Source organism: Monopterus albus, unplaced genomic scaffold, assembly GCF_001952655.1.
Source record: "Monopterus albus unplaced genomic scaffold, M_albus_1.0 scaffold58.1, whole genome shotgun sequence".
NCBI classification, from domain to species: domain Eukaryota; kingdom Metazoa; phylum Chordata; class Actinopteri; order Synbranchiformes; family Synbranchidae; genus Monopterus; species Monopterus albus.
Genome location: NW_018127938.1, coordinates 2,743,817 through 2,759,116, shown reverse-complemented (window position 1 = coordinate 2,759,116; position 15,300 = coordinate 2,743,817). Strand labels below are relative to the sequence as shown.

Below are 15,300 nucleotides of genomic sequence, written 5' to 3'. Positions count from 1 at the left end.
ATGAAAGCAAGAAAGTCATAACATCCAGTCCCTATTCTGCTCACTGTCAAATAACATGCAGTTATTAAAGTTTAGCTGCTACAAACCACATAACATAGCAAAACATCTGCAAGCAGTTATCAAAGTAATGATTTTAGCCCTTAATTGGGTTCAAACAACATTTTTATTTTATTGTAGTTGTATGGTAGCTTTATGGTAGTTCTAAGACAACTGTAAGGTACTTGTACAGTTGTTTTAAGATAGTTATATTGTAGATAGACAGTTGTAAGGTAGTTGGTGGTTGTAATGTAACACTCTGGCAATTCTAAGACAGTTGTATAGTAAATGTAATTGTCAATGTTTCCTGTTTAACAGATGTTTAATAAATCAAACCTCCTCATGTTCAGCCTTTCTTTAATTGCTTATCAATAGCAGAAATTTGTATTGACAAGGGCCTGTCAGAAGGGGACCTTTGTAGTTGTCAGTTATCTCCAGGCAAGGCCCCCTCGGACACCAATCCGGATCGATTGGCATGCAAAGCACAGTTGAGATGCCTTTTAGGGGCCAGAGAGGGGAGAGCAGGAGGAGGAGCTAAAGACCTCGTCATCCGGGGAATCGATAGGGCCGGCTGCCCTTTGACCTGAGGGAGGCAGGTTGGCGGGTGGTGGGTCAGTCTTAAGCCAGGCTCACGCTGTGAGGCCTGACACTGGCTATGACACACTCTGGACTTAGATTGACACTGACCCGGCTGCAAACACACAATTACACACATGCAAAGTCTCAAACATATAGTACACACAGATGGCTTTGGCTCAGAAAGTGGAATTTAATGTTTTGAGTTCATAGAGCTGAAATAAAGAGCTGCAAGTCTAAGAGCTGCTTTTGAGTCTAAAGTCTACTGAAAGTCTTATTAGCTTCCAATTAGCTTCGTTTGATGTCCTGTGCAGCCCCTGGGAGCACGAGAATGAGCAGCTACACCAGCAGATCAATACAAGGGACTGAGTAAAGATCAGTCTTTTAAATGGGTGAGAGTGCTGTAGATTAAAGACAGAGAGAGGGATAGGCAGCTGTGGATGTCCTGGGGGTCAAGGGCACACAATGGGGTGCAGGAGTGAACTCAGACCAGCAGAGAGAAAACAAACCCTGGGCTTTTTTCCAGCCATTGTCTTTTAAACCCAAATGCAAATGTGTACCCAAAGATTCTGGTCCACTTCCAAGCATATTTGTTCAAACTAAAGATAGACGACATGGGGCAAAGGAGAGGAGCCAGCAAATGTAGAACATTTAATAATATAAAAATGTCCACAAATACAGGCTGTCAATAGATGAAGAACTGACACCACATGAAGAACAGCATCTTGCCATGAAGTATCTGTATTTGTGCCCAGTTTTTTGACTAGATGAATTTTCTATGATCTGCAGTTTATTGTGTCAGTAAAGTGTAAAGTCCTTTTTTCTATATAAATGTCTCTCAGAATGTCATATTCTGCATGAATTATAGTTTTCCATCCCCGTGCACAGACCCAAAACATTGTTTTAAGTACCACTGGATGTTAATCAATTAGTTGATTCACTGATTAATCAACTGACAGAAAACTAATCACCAGCTATTTTCATAATCTATTCATATTTGTGGTCATTTAAAAAGCAAAAATGTCAGTATTCTGCTGGTTCCATCTTCTAAAACATGGCCGTATTTGCTGCTTTTTAAAAACTCATAGAAAAAGAACCTGAATATGTTTGGGTTATAGACTGTTGAGTAAATAAACAAGACATTTGAATGTGTTGCCTTTGGTTTGGGGAAACTATGATGAGCACTTTTCTTGCTTTTTATCTGACATTTACAGACAAATTGATTAATCTGTAACATTGATAATGATTTGCTGCAGCTATAAATACCATGAGCAATACACTCAGCAAAGAGCTGCAACTAATGATTATTCTCAATAAGGTCTTTCTGTCCATAACCTAGGCTTTCAGTTTATAAATCTAGAAAGCAGTAAGTAGTTTCATTTGAAGTGAGAACAGAAACTATAGCCAGTGAAATTATTGTGGCATTTTTGCTTAAATAAATGATTTTAACCATTAACCATCGGTTAACAAAATAGTTGTTGATTAATCAACTAATCGTTTCAGGTTTATTTAGGAGGAGGGCAGGAAAGTGTTTCTTTGGTCAGGCTCTCACCGAGATAATGCTGCTTTCCATCTCCCAGCATGGGGTCAGTTTCAGAGCCCCAGCCTGGAGCTTCCCCCACATGACCCCCACTTGTCAAAGGTGATCACGGAGGAGAGAGAAAGACAGGCACTGATCGAATTTGATAATGAAGACAACCTCTCTAAGCTGCTTTGCTCCACATGTTCAAAATCTCTGCAACACTCGATAAACACTAGGAAGCCCCCCTCCCTGTCACTGCAACATTGTGTAGGTATTGATCCCAGCTAACTGGCTCTTTCAATATCTGGGCTCTGTGGCCCGGCCTGGGGAAATGCATACTGACGTGACGGGAGAAGCTTAATAGGAAAAAATGCTGAAGAAAGGATGGGCCTCTCACTCTCCCATTTTTTCCAATTTACACATCTGCTGGAGAAAGAATTACAGCCACTGCACCTGCTGTTAAAAGGACATATAGACTGCAAGAGGCTCAGCACTTTACTGAGAGAAAAGCTGTCACACTGACAAAAACTATTTGTGCAAGCAGAAGTGGAAGCACTTTTCAGATTAAGCATAAACTTTATAAAACTTTACCAAACTAACTCTTGTACTGCAACAGCAGTAAAACCTTAAGAGATACTCCAATCCAAGTCTTGAAATTAAATCAGCAAGCGTCAAAAGTAAAAGTATGGCAGACAGTCGGCTCCTCTAATTGTTGTGTTGCTGAATTAAAGCATCTATGTGCAAGTAGCACTTTATGGTTGTTTTATTAATGTCAAGTAAATTCAAATTTAAACTGATTTTATTTACAGAGTAGGCCTGTAAAAAGGCCTTTAAATGAACGAAGTGCTCAGAGTTCACTCGACTTAATCAGTTTGATAAAATGTGATTGATATTTGTTCCTAGCACGCATTACTTTAGAGTTAAAACACTCGAGAGACCCCTTGTTTTACATTTCAAAAGAAACTCTGTGCAAAAGCTTTAGACACTTCAGACATTTAGATATTTATTCATCAGAGAGCGGTCTTCGGTGGCAAGAAGAACAAGAAATCCTACAGCAGATGGTGTCCACTGACTCCAGGGGTACATGAAGAGACAGAAGACAAATCCACAGAGGAACTGTGACAAGTTATCCATGATGGAACAGGCTACCTGCCAGGTGAGCAAGTGTCTGGAGTTGAGGTGCTGTTTTAAAGGCACACCAAAGGTCATATCAAATATTGTATGGAATTCATTTTAAAGGCGTCCACACTTTGTTCTTAGTGCCTAAAACATTTGTACTGTCAAGCAATTTTTATTTACTGTACATAGGCCAGCACCACAAATCACAAATTTGCCTCAAGGGGCTTTTCAGTCTGTACAACATATGACACACCCTGTCCTTAGAGCCTCTAACTGAATAAGGAAAAATGGGGACAAAAAACTGGAAAAGCCATTTAAGAAGAGCAACTGAGGAGGGATCCCTCTTCCAGGATCAACAGATGTGCAATCGACAATCAGAATCACAAAAAAAAAACCATTGTATAAACAATACCCCGCAGGATGAGCCAACTTTCAGATACCTTCAATATGCCCAGACTACACAACCTGCCTCCAGACAAAAATCTGGTAGGGCAACAGCCTACACAACCACACAAGAGAAAAAAAATCCAAACACGTCATTTGCACATACAAGGGAAAGAAACAAACACACTGCACTATATTCGAACGGAAACATGCTCAGTATTTATGCTCAGATAAACCTTGGTTGTTTCCATTAATAATAATAAAAGCAATACAAACCTTAATGAAGGTTTAGTATCAAATTCAGTCCCTTCAGTCTTGTTGAATGAAGAACTGATATGTTAAACGAATAAATGTTGTTGTTAAACGAATAAAACTTAGTCCGGCTTTACATTTTCACAGTTTATAAGATGACTTGGATGAATATTCATCTTGAGTTAACTCACATTTTTAAGGCAGCAAAATATATTTTAAAGTTGAAACATCTTAGAATGATTCAGTATTTATAATACTGTTGGGTTGTAACCTAGTAACTACAGTTGGCAGATTAATGTGCTGTAGTAAGAAGTACAATACTTGCCTTGGAGATGCAGAGGCATGAAAGTAAAAAGTTACATGAAATAAAACCACTGAAGTAAAGTACAGATAACGATACTTTAATAAACTACTACTAAGTTATATTCCACCACTGTTGTGTAGATAGGGACTGGATCTCAAGAAAGAGCAACATCTTCTTTTAACTAAGATCTTTTAATAGAAAAAGATAATCAAATGTGAACCTGAAAAAAATTGTTCATGGCATATTTACAGAGCTCAATCAGTCACCTTCAACATAAAACAGCACAGGTCAGCAGGTACACACTAAGTGATGACCGTCTGAATCTAATAACGCAGGCCTAATTCAACAATACTGAACCAGATTTTTTTTATTTATAGAGGAATAACATGTCATATCTGCTTTCGCAAGGACTCATCACTTTATTTTATGCAGTTTATATGACACAGAGACAGCCGTGGATATAGTCAGTAATTTGTCTGAACCACACAGTATAGTGATACAGTCAATGATGTTCCCAGATGGGTGTAGCAGAGATTCACATTTCTGCCAAGGGTCTTTTAAATGATCAAGTATTATAGGATTAATCAAGTTTCAGGGCCAACCAAAAAATTAACTCAATAGGGATGCACCGAGACGAGGTGCAATGTGACAAACACAAGTGCATTTACATGGTAATGCTAGACAGACTACGAGATCAATGCACTTAAGTGCAACTAAGAACAAGTAACGTGTTAGAAGTGAAAGCATTTTCACACAGATGAGGTACTCACACTTGTGCCCCTGTACATCAAAAGCATCTCTATAGTGCAATTTGGGCTGAAGATACAGCCTGACATGAATATATTAATCCCTGTTCAGCGGACAATGCCCCATTGTTTTAAGTAGTCCTCCTTTAGAAAGGTTTAGAAATACATTTAAACTAACAATATTTAGAACTGAAGTAAGCAAATCAAAACACTGATAACTTGGGCTCCTATTGCTTTGAATGGCCTCACAGTAAGTAGGTAGTAACATCAGTGAGCTCTTCTTCTCAGGCTTGAAAACATCCCCGTCCCCCCCCCCCCGGCCCCCAAAAAAACATGCGTTCAACAGGCCTCCTGAACATCTGCATCTCGTGGCAACTAACATGAAGGCAGGAAGTCAATAAGAAAGCGAAGTAGAGCGATCAGAGGTCATCTTTTCACCTTTGCATCCTCCTTGATCTTCCACATCATCAGCTCCATGCAGGCAGATGCATCTTCGCTTGAGTCGTGGCCTTCCACTGGAAAGACATGAGCAAGTGATCATGCAGTTTGTTTGTTTTTTATTTACATGAACACTGTATTACCAAACTCATAAAATTTTAATTTGATTCTGGTAATATGTAACAGTATTATGTTTATTATTATTATTATTATTATTATTATGTTTATCATTATGATGTTGAGGATGTCTACAGCCATGCTAGCAGCTCTGTGAGCCTACATTCACACAGAGCAGGCATGTAGCTACAGTAAATACTAATGTCAGCATGCTAATGTGTTGAATTTTTATAGGTTTAATATTGGCAGCATTATACTTCAATGTGTTAGCATGCTAACATTTCCTAATTAGCACTAAACACATAGCTGAGGCAGAGGTGCATTCTCACTGGTTTTGCAGATTTTAGTTCACAAAGTATCAAACAAACTGAAATTTAGACTTGACAGTACTGTAGGAGAAATCAGGAGGTCAACAAAGTTGTCAAAATTCATCTTGAGGAAGACATAAATAGCTGTTATTGAGATATTTCCCTCAAAACTAACAAAAGTCGCCCTCATGAAGGCAGCAGAGGAAAGGTTCAAAGAATCACCAAAGTCAGTACGATACATCCTCCAAGGGCCACAAATATCTACAAAATATCACGGCAATCCATCCACTAGTTGTTGACCTATTTCACTCAGGACTAAAGTGGTGACCAGCTAACTGACAGTCCCTAGAGCCTAAAACTGAGGAGACCCCCCCAATAATAATGCCTCTTTATGGCAGTCTGAACACGGCCTACATATCATACACCAATGATTAAAACACTGGGATTTCTAAACCGTTGAGGTGTTTCATCAAGTTGGGTTCGACACAGGCTTCAGTTAACACTGTGCACAAGAGTGACATCTGCTGGTGGCATGGCCCCACTGCAGTCACATAAAGCTACATTTATTGGGCTGCATCACTACACTTGGAAAACAAGATCTGGCCTTCCTCTAGACATAATATCATGCAAAGACATTTATGAGTGTGAATTATAGCAACATGTCATCTTAATTTCCTTTGATTCATCTCAGTATTATGCAGGAATGGATGTGTTTATACTGGATTTATTACATCACTATTATTGATCTGTTAGACTACTGCTGGAACCACTGATGGATTTTGTTTCCTGCAGTATGAGAATTTTGGGACAAGTTAATATGTCAACACATACATCAATGGATAAAAATACACAATTAAAACAATTCTCATTATAAAGTGACAATAGAGCTTCCGCTGGTTCCAAGTGATTTTACTCACCATTGTCCTGGATGATGCGTTTGAGGTGGTCGGCCATCAAGCTCTTCAAGGCACGTTTGTAGGGCAAGCCGAGGCGATGAGGGAACACAACGGCTGTGTCTACAACAAAACTGTGGATTAACTGCAAATGGGAGACAGAGGGAGCATTACATCAGCGGTTTGTCTTTTATTTCAGGCAGTTAACATCCTGATTCTCCTTTTACAGTGAGGGTCAGCTAGAGATACCACCTTATCAGAAGTCATGCTAGACTTTTCGTTGTCTATCATTTTGACAGACAGGGTCATAACAATTGTCATAATTTATTACTGCCCATCAATTTAATTTTCATTTTTAATGACAAGACATAGCCTATTTAATAACATTTGATTTTCATTTTATTTTTTAATAATTCATATATGGAACAAGACAATGTGCAACTACTTTTCAGGTCAAGAAGACTTTTTTCCCCGCAGTGACAGCGGAGGCCACAAAAACACTGCAGCTACTGTGCATAAACAAGCAAAAATGAACACTGCAATTTTACTAAATTAGACAATTACCATTAAAATGAACAACCCATTTACAGTCCACGACTGTTCAACGCAATGTCAGCTCCCAATTGTCCTTCATCTACTGCATCTGTTCCTCTTTTAATTAATACCATAGCAATTACTGGGATTTTTAGTAGCCATACTGTAAGCTAGGGGCTCTCTGTTTTCTTATCTATCAAAATGATGGATGGCTTTCAGATTTTTTTGTTAACATAACCGTAACGTAATGGCTGAATAGGAGTCAGATTTCTATGTGTTTCTCTACACAAAGTGTACCTTCAAAGCAAGCAGGTCGCTCTCCAGACTGTGTCCTATGAGGATGGATTCAGCACTGAACATACTGAGCAGTACAGCCTGAACATCTCTCAGGGTAATGGTGGTGCTCTCCAAGTCCTCCTCCGTCACACCTGAAAATCTGTTGATCAGGTGCGAGATACACACTGCCTTTATAATACTAATATCCTTTTCCTACAATTTAATACAGTTTGCTCACCTAGAACAATTAATGGCAGGGCAACAACTAAAAATAATCTTCATCACCAGTAAAGTTAAATTAAAGACCTGACCCATACAATGTCATGTTGCAGGGGGACAATCTCACCGAGTGTTGTAGTCGACTACTTTGCTTTCAGGTTTGACAAATGTGTCGTAAATAACTTTCATGTCAGGATCAATGACGGTCACCCTCGTCAGTTCCAGGCCCTGCTTTGTGTAACACTATTACCAAGGAGAGGAGAAAAAAAAAAACACTTAAATGTGATACTGAAGGTAAACTAGATCAAACATAATGAGCATGGTGTGACTCATTTGGCCCCACTAGTACTAAATTGGCCTACAAAAAACAAATCTAAAATCAAACACACACACAACAGAATGAGATCAACTGTGCATTTACATTAGAGTTTTTCAGAAGTGTAGTGCTGTTTGGTGAAGGGTCAGAGCGCACCTATGACGTGTGCACAGTTAAGTTGTGGCTTATTTTGAGGGCCAAGTAAACACTTTTCCTGTGATTACCCACACAATCAAATGTTACACTGACTTTATTCTCTAGTGTGGTATAACGTGAATAAGTAGCCAGGTGTCACAGGGTGAATGTTATAGCCATAAATAATCTTATTACGAGGGTGTAATCTCCACGGGGGCCAGAGGACATGTCCCACACAAAATATGAAAAACAAATTTGTCCCCTCGGCCTTAATATTTGTCATGACCAGTCATCAAATGCCTCATAAAGCTGTAAGTAAGTAGATGTTCTCTACTCAAAAGCGTTAAAAGGACTCTAAACCTACTGAATGCTCTCTGAACTCCTCCTGCTTCATGTTGATTCACATTTCAACCAGCACTAGCGAACAAATCAGCCACGTGTGAGGCTCACAACTAGTCAGCATGTGCCAAAGTTTAGCCTTCCTGTGCCCTGCTGGTGCCATGTAGGCCTACAGCTGATCACTCACATAAAAAAAAAAAAAAAAAAAAGGAGTGTCATTCCGATGCATTCCGGCAGCAATATCTGAAAACTTCAGTCTCACTTACCATCTCGCAGTCCAATGCAAACACACCTCCATTTCCGTCCGGTGGCAGAGATTTACTGAACGTTGAGACATAGTTGTCCAGTGACTCTTTACGCCCATCCTGCACATGTTGCTGGGGGAATGTGTGATATTTCAACTAAACACATTATGTGGCCACAAGTATTTATTCTGGTAGCGGCAGAAGTTATGAAGACAGCACTGAACACACACTATGTCAGAACTTATTGGCACAAAGCTGCTTGTTTAGAAAACTGAACCCAACAGAGATAGTGATAGTAGTGAATTAGCACTAGCTATAGATTCTCCATATCCACTTTTAGGGGAAATATAGCAGGTTAAAAGTCACCCTTAAGCTGAAACAAAACACAGTTCAAGGTGTTATAAAATCTTAACAATCCAAGCTGTAAATCTATTCAGACCTAAAAATCCTTTTAAAAGCATGTTTTCATTTTCTACTTTGTTGTGTTACGATGATACCTTGGAAACTTGGCAACCCGGAGAACCCACGGCCGCAGCACAGCAGCTGTAGTTTGTTTCCCAGCCTCCAGCAACTGACAGAGATGGAAACAAGTCAGGAAAGACATTGTTAAACAAGACACCGAAGAAGGCAATCAAAAAGGACGGAGGCTGAGTTAGATCTGGCATTATAAACTGCAAGGCAAAAAGAACAAAATGCACATTTATAATATTATCAACCATTCACACTAAATAATTGTAGCAAATTTACCTTTATTTCTGTGTAAACGTCCCCAGTGATAATTACATTCCTCTTTCCGTATACAGCTGCCATTGCCATTGATCTTATACTCTGCTCCACATCGACAGCATATCTTGTTGAATGCTGCAAAAACATTGCAGAGCCTGTCAAAGTCAAATAATTACTGGACCAACTACTATATTACCACATTTATTTAGAAATAGTCATTAGAAATTAGTAATTATCAGAAAGTGCTGTGGGGCCTTGACGATACTTACGATCTGTAACAATCTTTTTCTCCCCAGGGTTGAATACAGAGGCTTTACCCGCACCCTTCGGGCTTGCTCTCGGGTAGCCGTGTTCCAGGAGCTCTTCCTCTGTCATCAGGTATGCCTTCAGCTTCCTGTACAGTGTGGCTCCTACAGAGAGACGGAACGACAGGTAAAACAAATGTCTTTACACAGTAGTTGTCGCAGTAGCAGATTTTTACTGCTTTGGTTGCTGAACAAGTTAATAAAAAGTCTGTTTGCATGTGGAGGAACGTCTCTTGGTGGCAGCAGGACCAGCAGGACCTCCTGGATGTCATGGGCCTGAAATACTGTCTTCTAGAGCGGCCATTTGGAACCGCTATAAACACAGATGATTTCCACTGTGGTCACTGGCTTTCCTGTCAGTCAGACAAAGCAGTGGTCCTTTCAACAACTCTAGTCTTGTAAACATGTTCCCTTGCACAGCTGGTCACTGGGCAGGTACCTCGCTGTACAAAGGACCTGGAGGTAGTCGCATAGCTTTGAACAGGTTTGCTGCTACTACTGTAAGCTGTTTCAACACATCACTGAGTAAACAAAAGTCCAAGAGTCTCTGCCTGTCACAAAGGTTCCTTTACTTTCTTCTCATCTTTCTCTCATTGTAATCCTGCTGATTAACAAGTCAGAGAAACTGACTGAGGACTGAAAACACTATCAACATGATCCTTCATGTCATCATGACTAAACCCCCTCGGTAGCACTTAGCTCATAAAAAGGATAATGGTGAAGTCAAACTTGTTCCTTACCGGAGAGTTTTTCTTCTTGCTGTTTACCCATCCTGTTGATGGTGAAGCTGGTTGTAGCAGCAAGACGACCCCCTAGAACATCCTCATGGGACTGGGCCTTCCTGTTAGCAACTGGCCCGGGCTCCTCTGTTGACAACACACGTACGGAGGTTACCACTGAAAATTTACTCAGGAAAACAACATTTCATTTCAAGTAGAGATACATCAATTGCAATTTTCTTTCTAATAACAGTAATTGACAGCATACACAAACATTTTTGTAACTTTTCATGAATGAAAATTTTTAAGTTTCACATCGTTCTTTACAAACCTCCAGCTAAAAATGAAGTGCAATATTTGCGCTTCTCCAAATGTAAACAGGTAATAGAAATACAAGAATGTCTGTTACAGTACATCAATTCTACTGAACATGCAGTTCTTTTTAAAGTGTGTTTATGTTTTACCACTGTACATAGGCATTTCGAGTGTAGCTAGCAATTCCCTCATTGTGTACTATTGGTCAGAGATTTGGATATTGTTTTACTGTGGCTATACACTCCTCTGTGAGCTTTTTGTACACCAAATGCTTCCAATGCATGAGTGAACATGCACCTGGTAACAAGTGTGACCCCAGCCTGAGGGGCACATGAGATGCTACATGCTGCACATGCTATGCTTTTGGCCTGTGCCACTGTGTGTGCAATGTGGGCCATTGTGTGTGTAAATATGATACAGAATCGGATATCTCAGAGCTAAAAACTGAACAATTCCAATCTCAATTGATTGATGCATCTTTAATTTCAAATGCTTGAAACAAATTGTCATGCTTTTACCGAACATGCCAAATGCTTGAAACAAATTGTCATGCTTGTACTGTACATGCGAGGACTTAAACTGATGTATCACAGTTATCAGTTTATTTGGTGAATCTGATGCAATCCTTAGTTTTGTGTAGGTTTGTTCATGAATGTTAAAAAACAACCACTGACAAAGCAAATGTTATATGTCACACTACACAGGGGCTGACATACTGGTGACTGGCGATGAACAGGAGCTGCTCTTGTTGCGCAACTTTTTCAGTGTGTTGACAGCTACATTGAGGTAGATGTTCTTGCTGCTACTACGCTCATACACCAGTTTCTCCTCATCAAGGGCCTGAAACAAGAATTGCATTTCTGTTACTGTCAAAACTTCCATTTCTTCTGCTACAGATTATTCCTAGGAACAAAAGGAGTGTGTTTAAACGCTTTTTTTTTTTTATGTGGAACCATCGTCTCTCAAGCCATTTCCAAATTAGGCACAGTTATAACCAATAAGATAAGACGAAATCGATCTTAAACAAAGAACATATCACTCTGTTAAACCAAGTCATAGTAGCCTAGAGTGCAGGTGGTACAAAACAGATGTTATTCATACCATCTGGAAGGCAAAGTCCTCCGACGGGCAAAATTTGACACATTCATCTATGAAGGTGTTGAGGTAGCGCTGACGAATGTTTGTAGGGACTTTGGCCCCAAACTCAGCAGGGATAACAGGGCGCTTCATTGAAGTACTCTGGAAAAACAAAGAAAAAAAATTTTATTTTACAGATTAAGAAATCATTCCTCTGCAAGACATCAAGGTTACACAGGGATGTGCAGACACAAACAATCAGGAAAAGATGTAAGATGGGTATGACAAAATTTCTAACTGAAATATTAGGTTACAGAAAATGCTGGATACCTTCATGGTTGGTGTGTGTGCTAGCCTCTTCTGCGTAGCAGTGGACATGGTCTTTGACAAAATACCAGCAGTGGTTTGAGCCTTGACAGCCTGATGAGTCCGGCTCGGGGATGATACTTGACTGGCAGTTGGTTTAGTGTCTGCCAGACCTACACATTCAAGCACACAGACATACATGTGACTTCAGTCTTTAAAAGTGAAAGTCGTTCAATATTAACTCCAACAGAAGAGAATTTGAGACTACTGCGTCTGTTTTAACATAGCAACAAGAAACATCAAGGAACACAGTGAAAGTTTTTTCTTCTTTTTTAATTTAGTTTGTCAAAATAATAGTGAACGCTGAATCATGGTACAAATAATGAACAGTGCAGGCACTCATACTTGTTTTGGGGGCTGCTATCTGTGGGTTGGGACGGTGTGCTATTCTCTTCCTTTCCCCAGAGAAGCTGGGGCTGAAGCTCTGTGAGGCAGTTTTGACTGAAGCAGAAAGCTGAGCAGCCTGCTGCTGTGCCATCTGCATGCGCTGGTAGCAGACCTCCTGGGCTGTGGGTCTCTTGTACGGCCGCACCACCGTCTTAGAAGGTGTATCAGTCTGAAAAACAGGAACCACTTTTATTGAAAACTGACCACAGTGTTCTTAATGCAGAAAGTGTGGTGCTGACGAAATAGGTAAAGATATTATTCACAAAATAATGAAAATAAATGCATGTTAACTACCTTCCTGTCATGCTCTAAAAGCATTAACTACCTTCCTGTCATGCTCTAAAAGCATTAACTACCTTCCTGTCATGCTCTAAAAGCATTTCTGACTGAAAGTCTAGTGGTGTAAAACAGAACACAACGGTGTAAAACAGAACACAACTGTATGCATTTCCTATGTGACACTGTGAATAGGCAGTAGTTTAACAGCTTGTCTGACATCACATGTATTCTTTCATCACGGTTTATACTGATCCAGAACTTCTACAGCTTTGAATTTATTTTATTTTTAGTTTGTTCACTTGGTTTAGATCAATAAGACATCATTATATGAGTAAAACTGTCATTTCAATTATGGACAGTTGAGAAATACAAAAAGCTCATCATCCACTTAAACAAGTTCAATTTGATTACATTATTATACCTCAACTTTACATGGACAAAAGGCCCTACCCACTGGACCTTTACTAAAGATCTGAAGATATAGTCTAGATATTGACCATCCGGTGGAGGAAACAGCCAACTGATCAGGCTACCAATATCTCAAATGATCAGCTCGCTGCCCCTGTGGAAACACCAACAGCTGGTTATTTACCGTCAAATCGGACTGACTGGAAAACCCCAGCACCTCTGCCTCTGCTTGCATTGTTTTCATATCAATTTTTCGTTTCCTTCCTTGTTTGCTGTAAGGCTGCTCATGTGAGCTGCCACCGCCTTTGGCTCCCATATACATGCTCTCAAAGACAGGCCGTTCATTTTCCAGCACACATCCATACACAGTCAAGAACAGATATTGTGTGTTCCCCCTGCTTTGTGACACCAGTGTGCAATATAGAAAGACAAAAAAGTCAAGGTGACAAACTTACATTTCCTTTGGCAACAAAATGGGAGACTCTCTTCTTCTGACCGGGGAAAAGAGTGGTTAAAGTGCTCTCTATGCTTTTCTCCTCCTCTGAATCCTTAGAGGGCTAAGGGAGTACAACACGGCATGTTGATTCAAATTCCATTAGCTGGCATTAGAAAATATGACTAAGAATAACAGTATGTGGGGAAACTACAGTTCAGCAATAAGGCGAGAAACAAAACACTAATACCTGTTTAGTTTGCCTTCCCTTGTCTTCCCTCTTCACATCATTGGATTCATTGAAGATCCTCAAACACTCCTCCATAGGGTCTGAGTCAAAGTCCAGGTCATCCTGGAGACTGAAGAAGTCGATTTCAACATCATCAACCTCGTCCTTGCCTGTCCTGCTGCCCTCTAGACCGCGGCCGCTCTCATTGTGAGAGCATGACATGATCAGTTCTGATGCTTTCCTCTTGTTCAGTCGTCTCCCCTTTAAAGCATCAGCCGATTTCCTCACCAGCACTTCTTCTGCTTCATCATCATCATCATCATTGTCCACCTCCATTGGTTTAGCCTCATCTGGACTCTCATCTCCAAACAGATCAGCATGGCTCAGTTTCAGACTTTGTCGTTTCTCCTCATGTCTTTTCCTATTTGGTGACTTGATATTTTGATTCATTTTATCTATGTCTTTTGCAGAACTGCCTTTACTGTTACTCCTCCCACTACTAGAACTGCTTTTACTAATTTTCTTCACATTCTTTTCACTTAAAGTGTTATTAAATTTGCCATTTTTGAGTTGGTGGTCTTTATACTTTCTGTGTTCCTTTTCCTTGTCTGATGTATAAAGTTTACTTTCCTTTGCACCATTTTCTGCATCTTTACTTTGATTTCTAGAATCTGTTTTAACTTTTTCCACAGTTTTGATCTTACCATCACTTCTCTTCTCTCCTCTATGAACTTTATCAGATACTTTAACCTTAAATGTGTCTTTCCTATCATCTCTCTTTCCATGACTCTTGTTCTCCTTCTTTGCAAAGTCTTGGTTTGTGTTCTTTATTGAACCTCTGTCCTTACTGCCACTCTTGCTATCAGATGTTTTTGTTACTTCCTTTTCAAGTTTTTGTAATTTTTTTGCAATTTTCTCATGGCTAGTCCCACCAGTCACTTTCTTTTTCTGTAGGTTGTCCTTCTGTTTAATATATTCCTGGATGTCCGAGTCCTGTGTCAAGTCCACTGTACTTTTCTGTGTCAGTGCATTGTGCATACTTCCAGTTCTCTCTTTTCTCTCCTTCCCAAAAGCACCTCCCACTGACCAAGTGGTGCCTTTTCTTTGCTGGAGATTGCTAAGAGAGGTGGGTCGGTACTCTGTTCCAGAGCTCTCCCCATCAGAGTCAGAGAAAGTGTACTTATTTGTGTCCGCATTCTGCAGCCGTGGCTTTTTCACAGCTATAATATACTCCTCGTCTGACAAATCAGACACTGTTGGTATGCGTGTCTTGTTCCCCTCGGTCTTAACAGCTTGT

The 15,300-nt window shown here is 40.0% G+C and overlaps 1 protein-coding gene across 1 annotated transcript in view; it reads right to left on the bottom strand.

The window, feature by feature from the left end:
• Positions 1 to 5,288: 5,288 nt before the first annotated feature.
• rexo1 (REX1, RNA exonuclease 1 homolog) overlaps positions 5,289 to 15,300 on the bottom strand; it is a 13,400-nt gene continuing 3,388 nt past the window's right edge. Inside the window, exons 3-17 of the mRNA XM_020602708.1 lie at positions 14,025 to 15,295; positions 13,797 to 13,898; positions 12,613 to 12,823; positions 12,232 to 12,380; positions 11,926 to 12,063; positions 11,541 to 11,664; positions 10,531 to 10,656; positions 9,755 to 9,895; positions 9,507 to 9,620; positions 9,257 to 9,330; positions 8,781 to 8,891; positions 7,852 to 7,967; positions 7,527 to 7,665; positions 6,720 to 6,840; positions 5,289 to 5,454 (exon numbers count right to left, since the gene is read on the bottom strand). Of these exons, the coding sequence (XP_020458364.1) occupies positions 5,366 to 5,454; positions 6,720 to 6,840; positions 7,527 to 7,665; positions 7,852 to 7,967; positions 8,781 to 8,891; positions 9,257 to 9,330; positions 9,507 to 9,620; positions 9,755 to 9,895; positions 10,531 to 10,656; positions 11,541 to 11,664; positions 11,926 to 12,063; positions 12,232 to 12,380; positions 12,613 to 12,823; positions 13,797 to 13,898; positions 14,025 to 15,295 (3,026 nt within the window). The 3' untranslated portion in view covers positions 5,289 to 5,365. The remainder of the gene's footprint in view (positions 5,455 to 6,719; positions 6,841 to 7,526; positions 7,666 to 7,851; positions 7,968 to 8,780; positions 8,892 to 9,256; positions 9,331 to 9,506; positions 9,621 to 9,754; positions 9,896 to 10,530; positions 10,657 to 11,540; positions 11,665 to 11,925; positions 12,064 to 12,231; positions 12,381 to 12,612; positions 12,824 to 13,796; positions 13,899 to 14,024; positions 15,296 to 15,300) is intronic.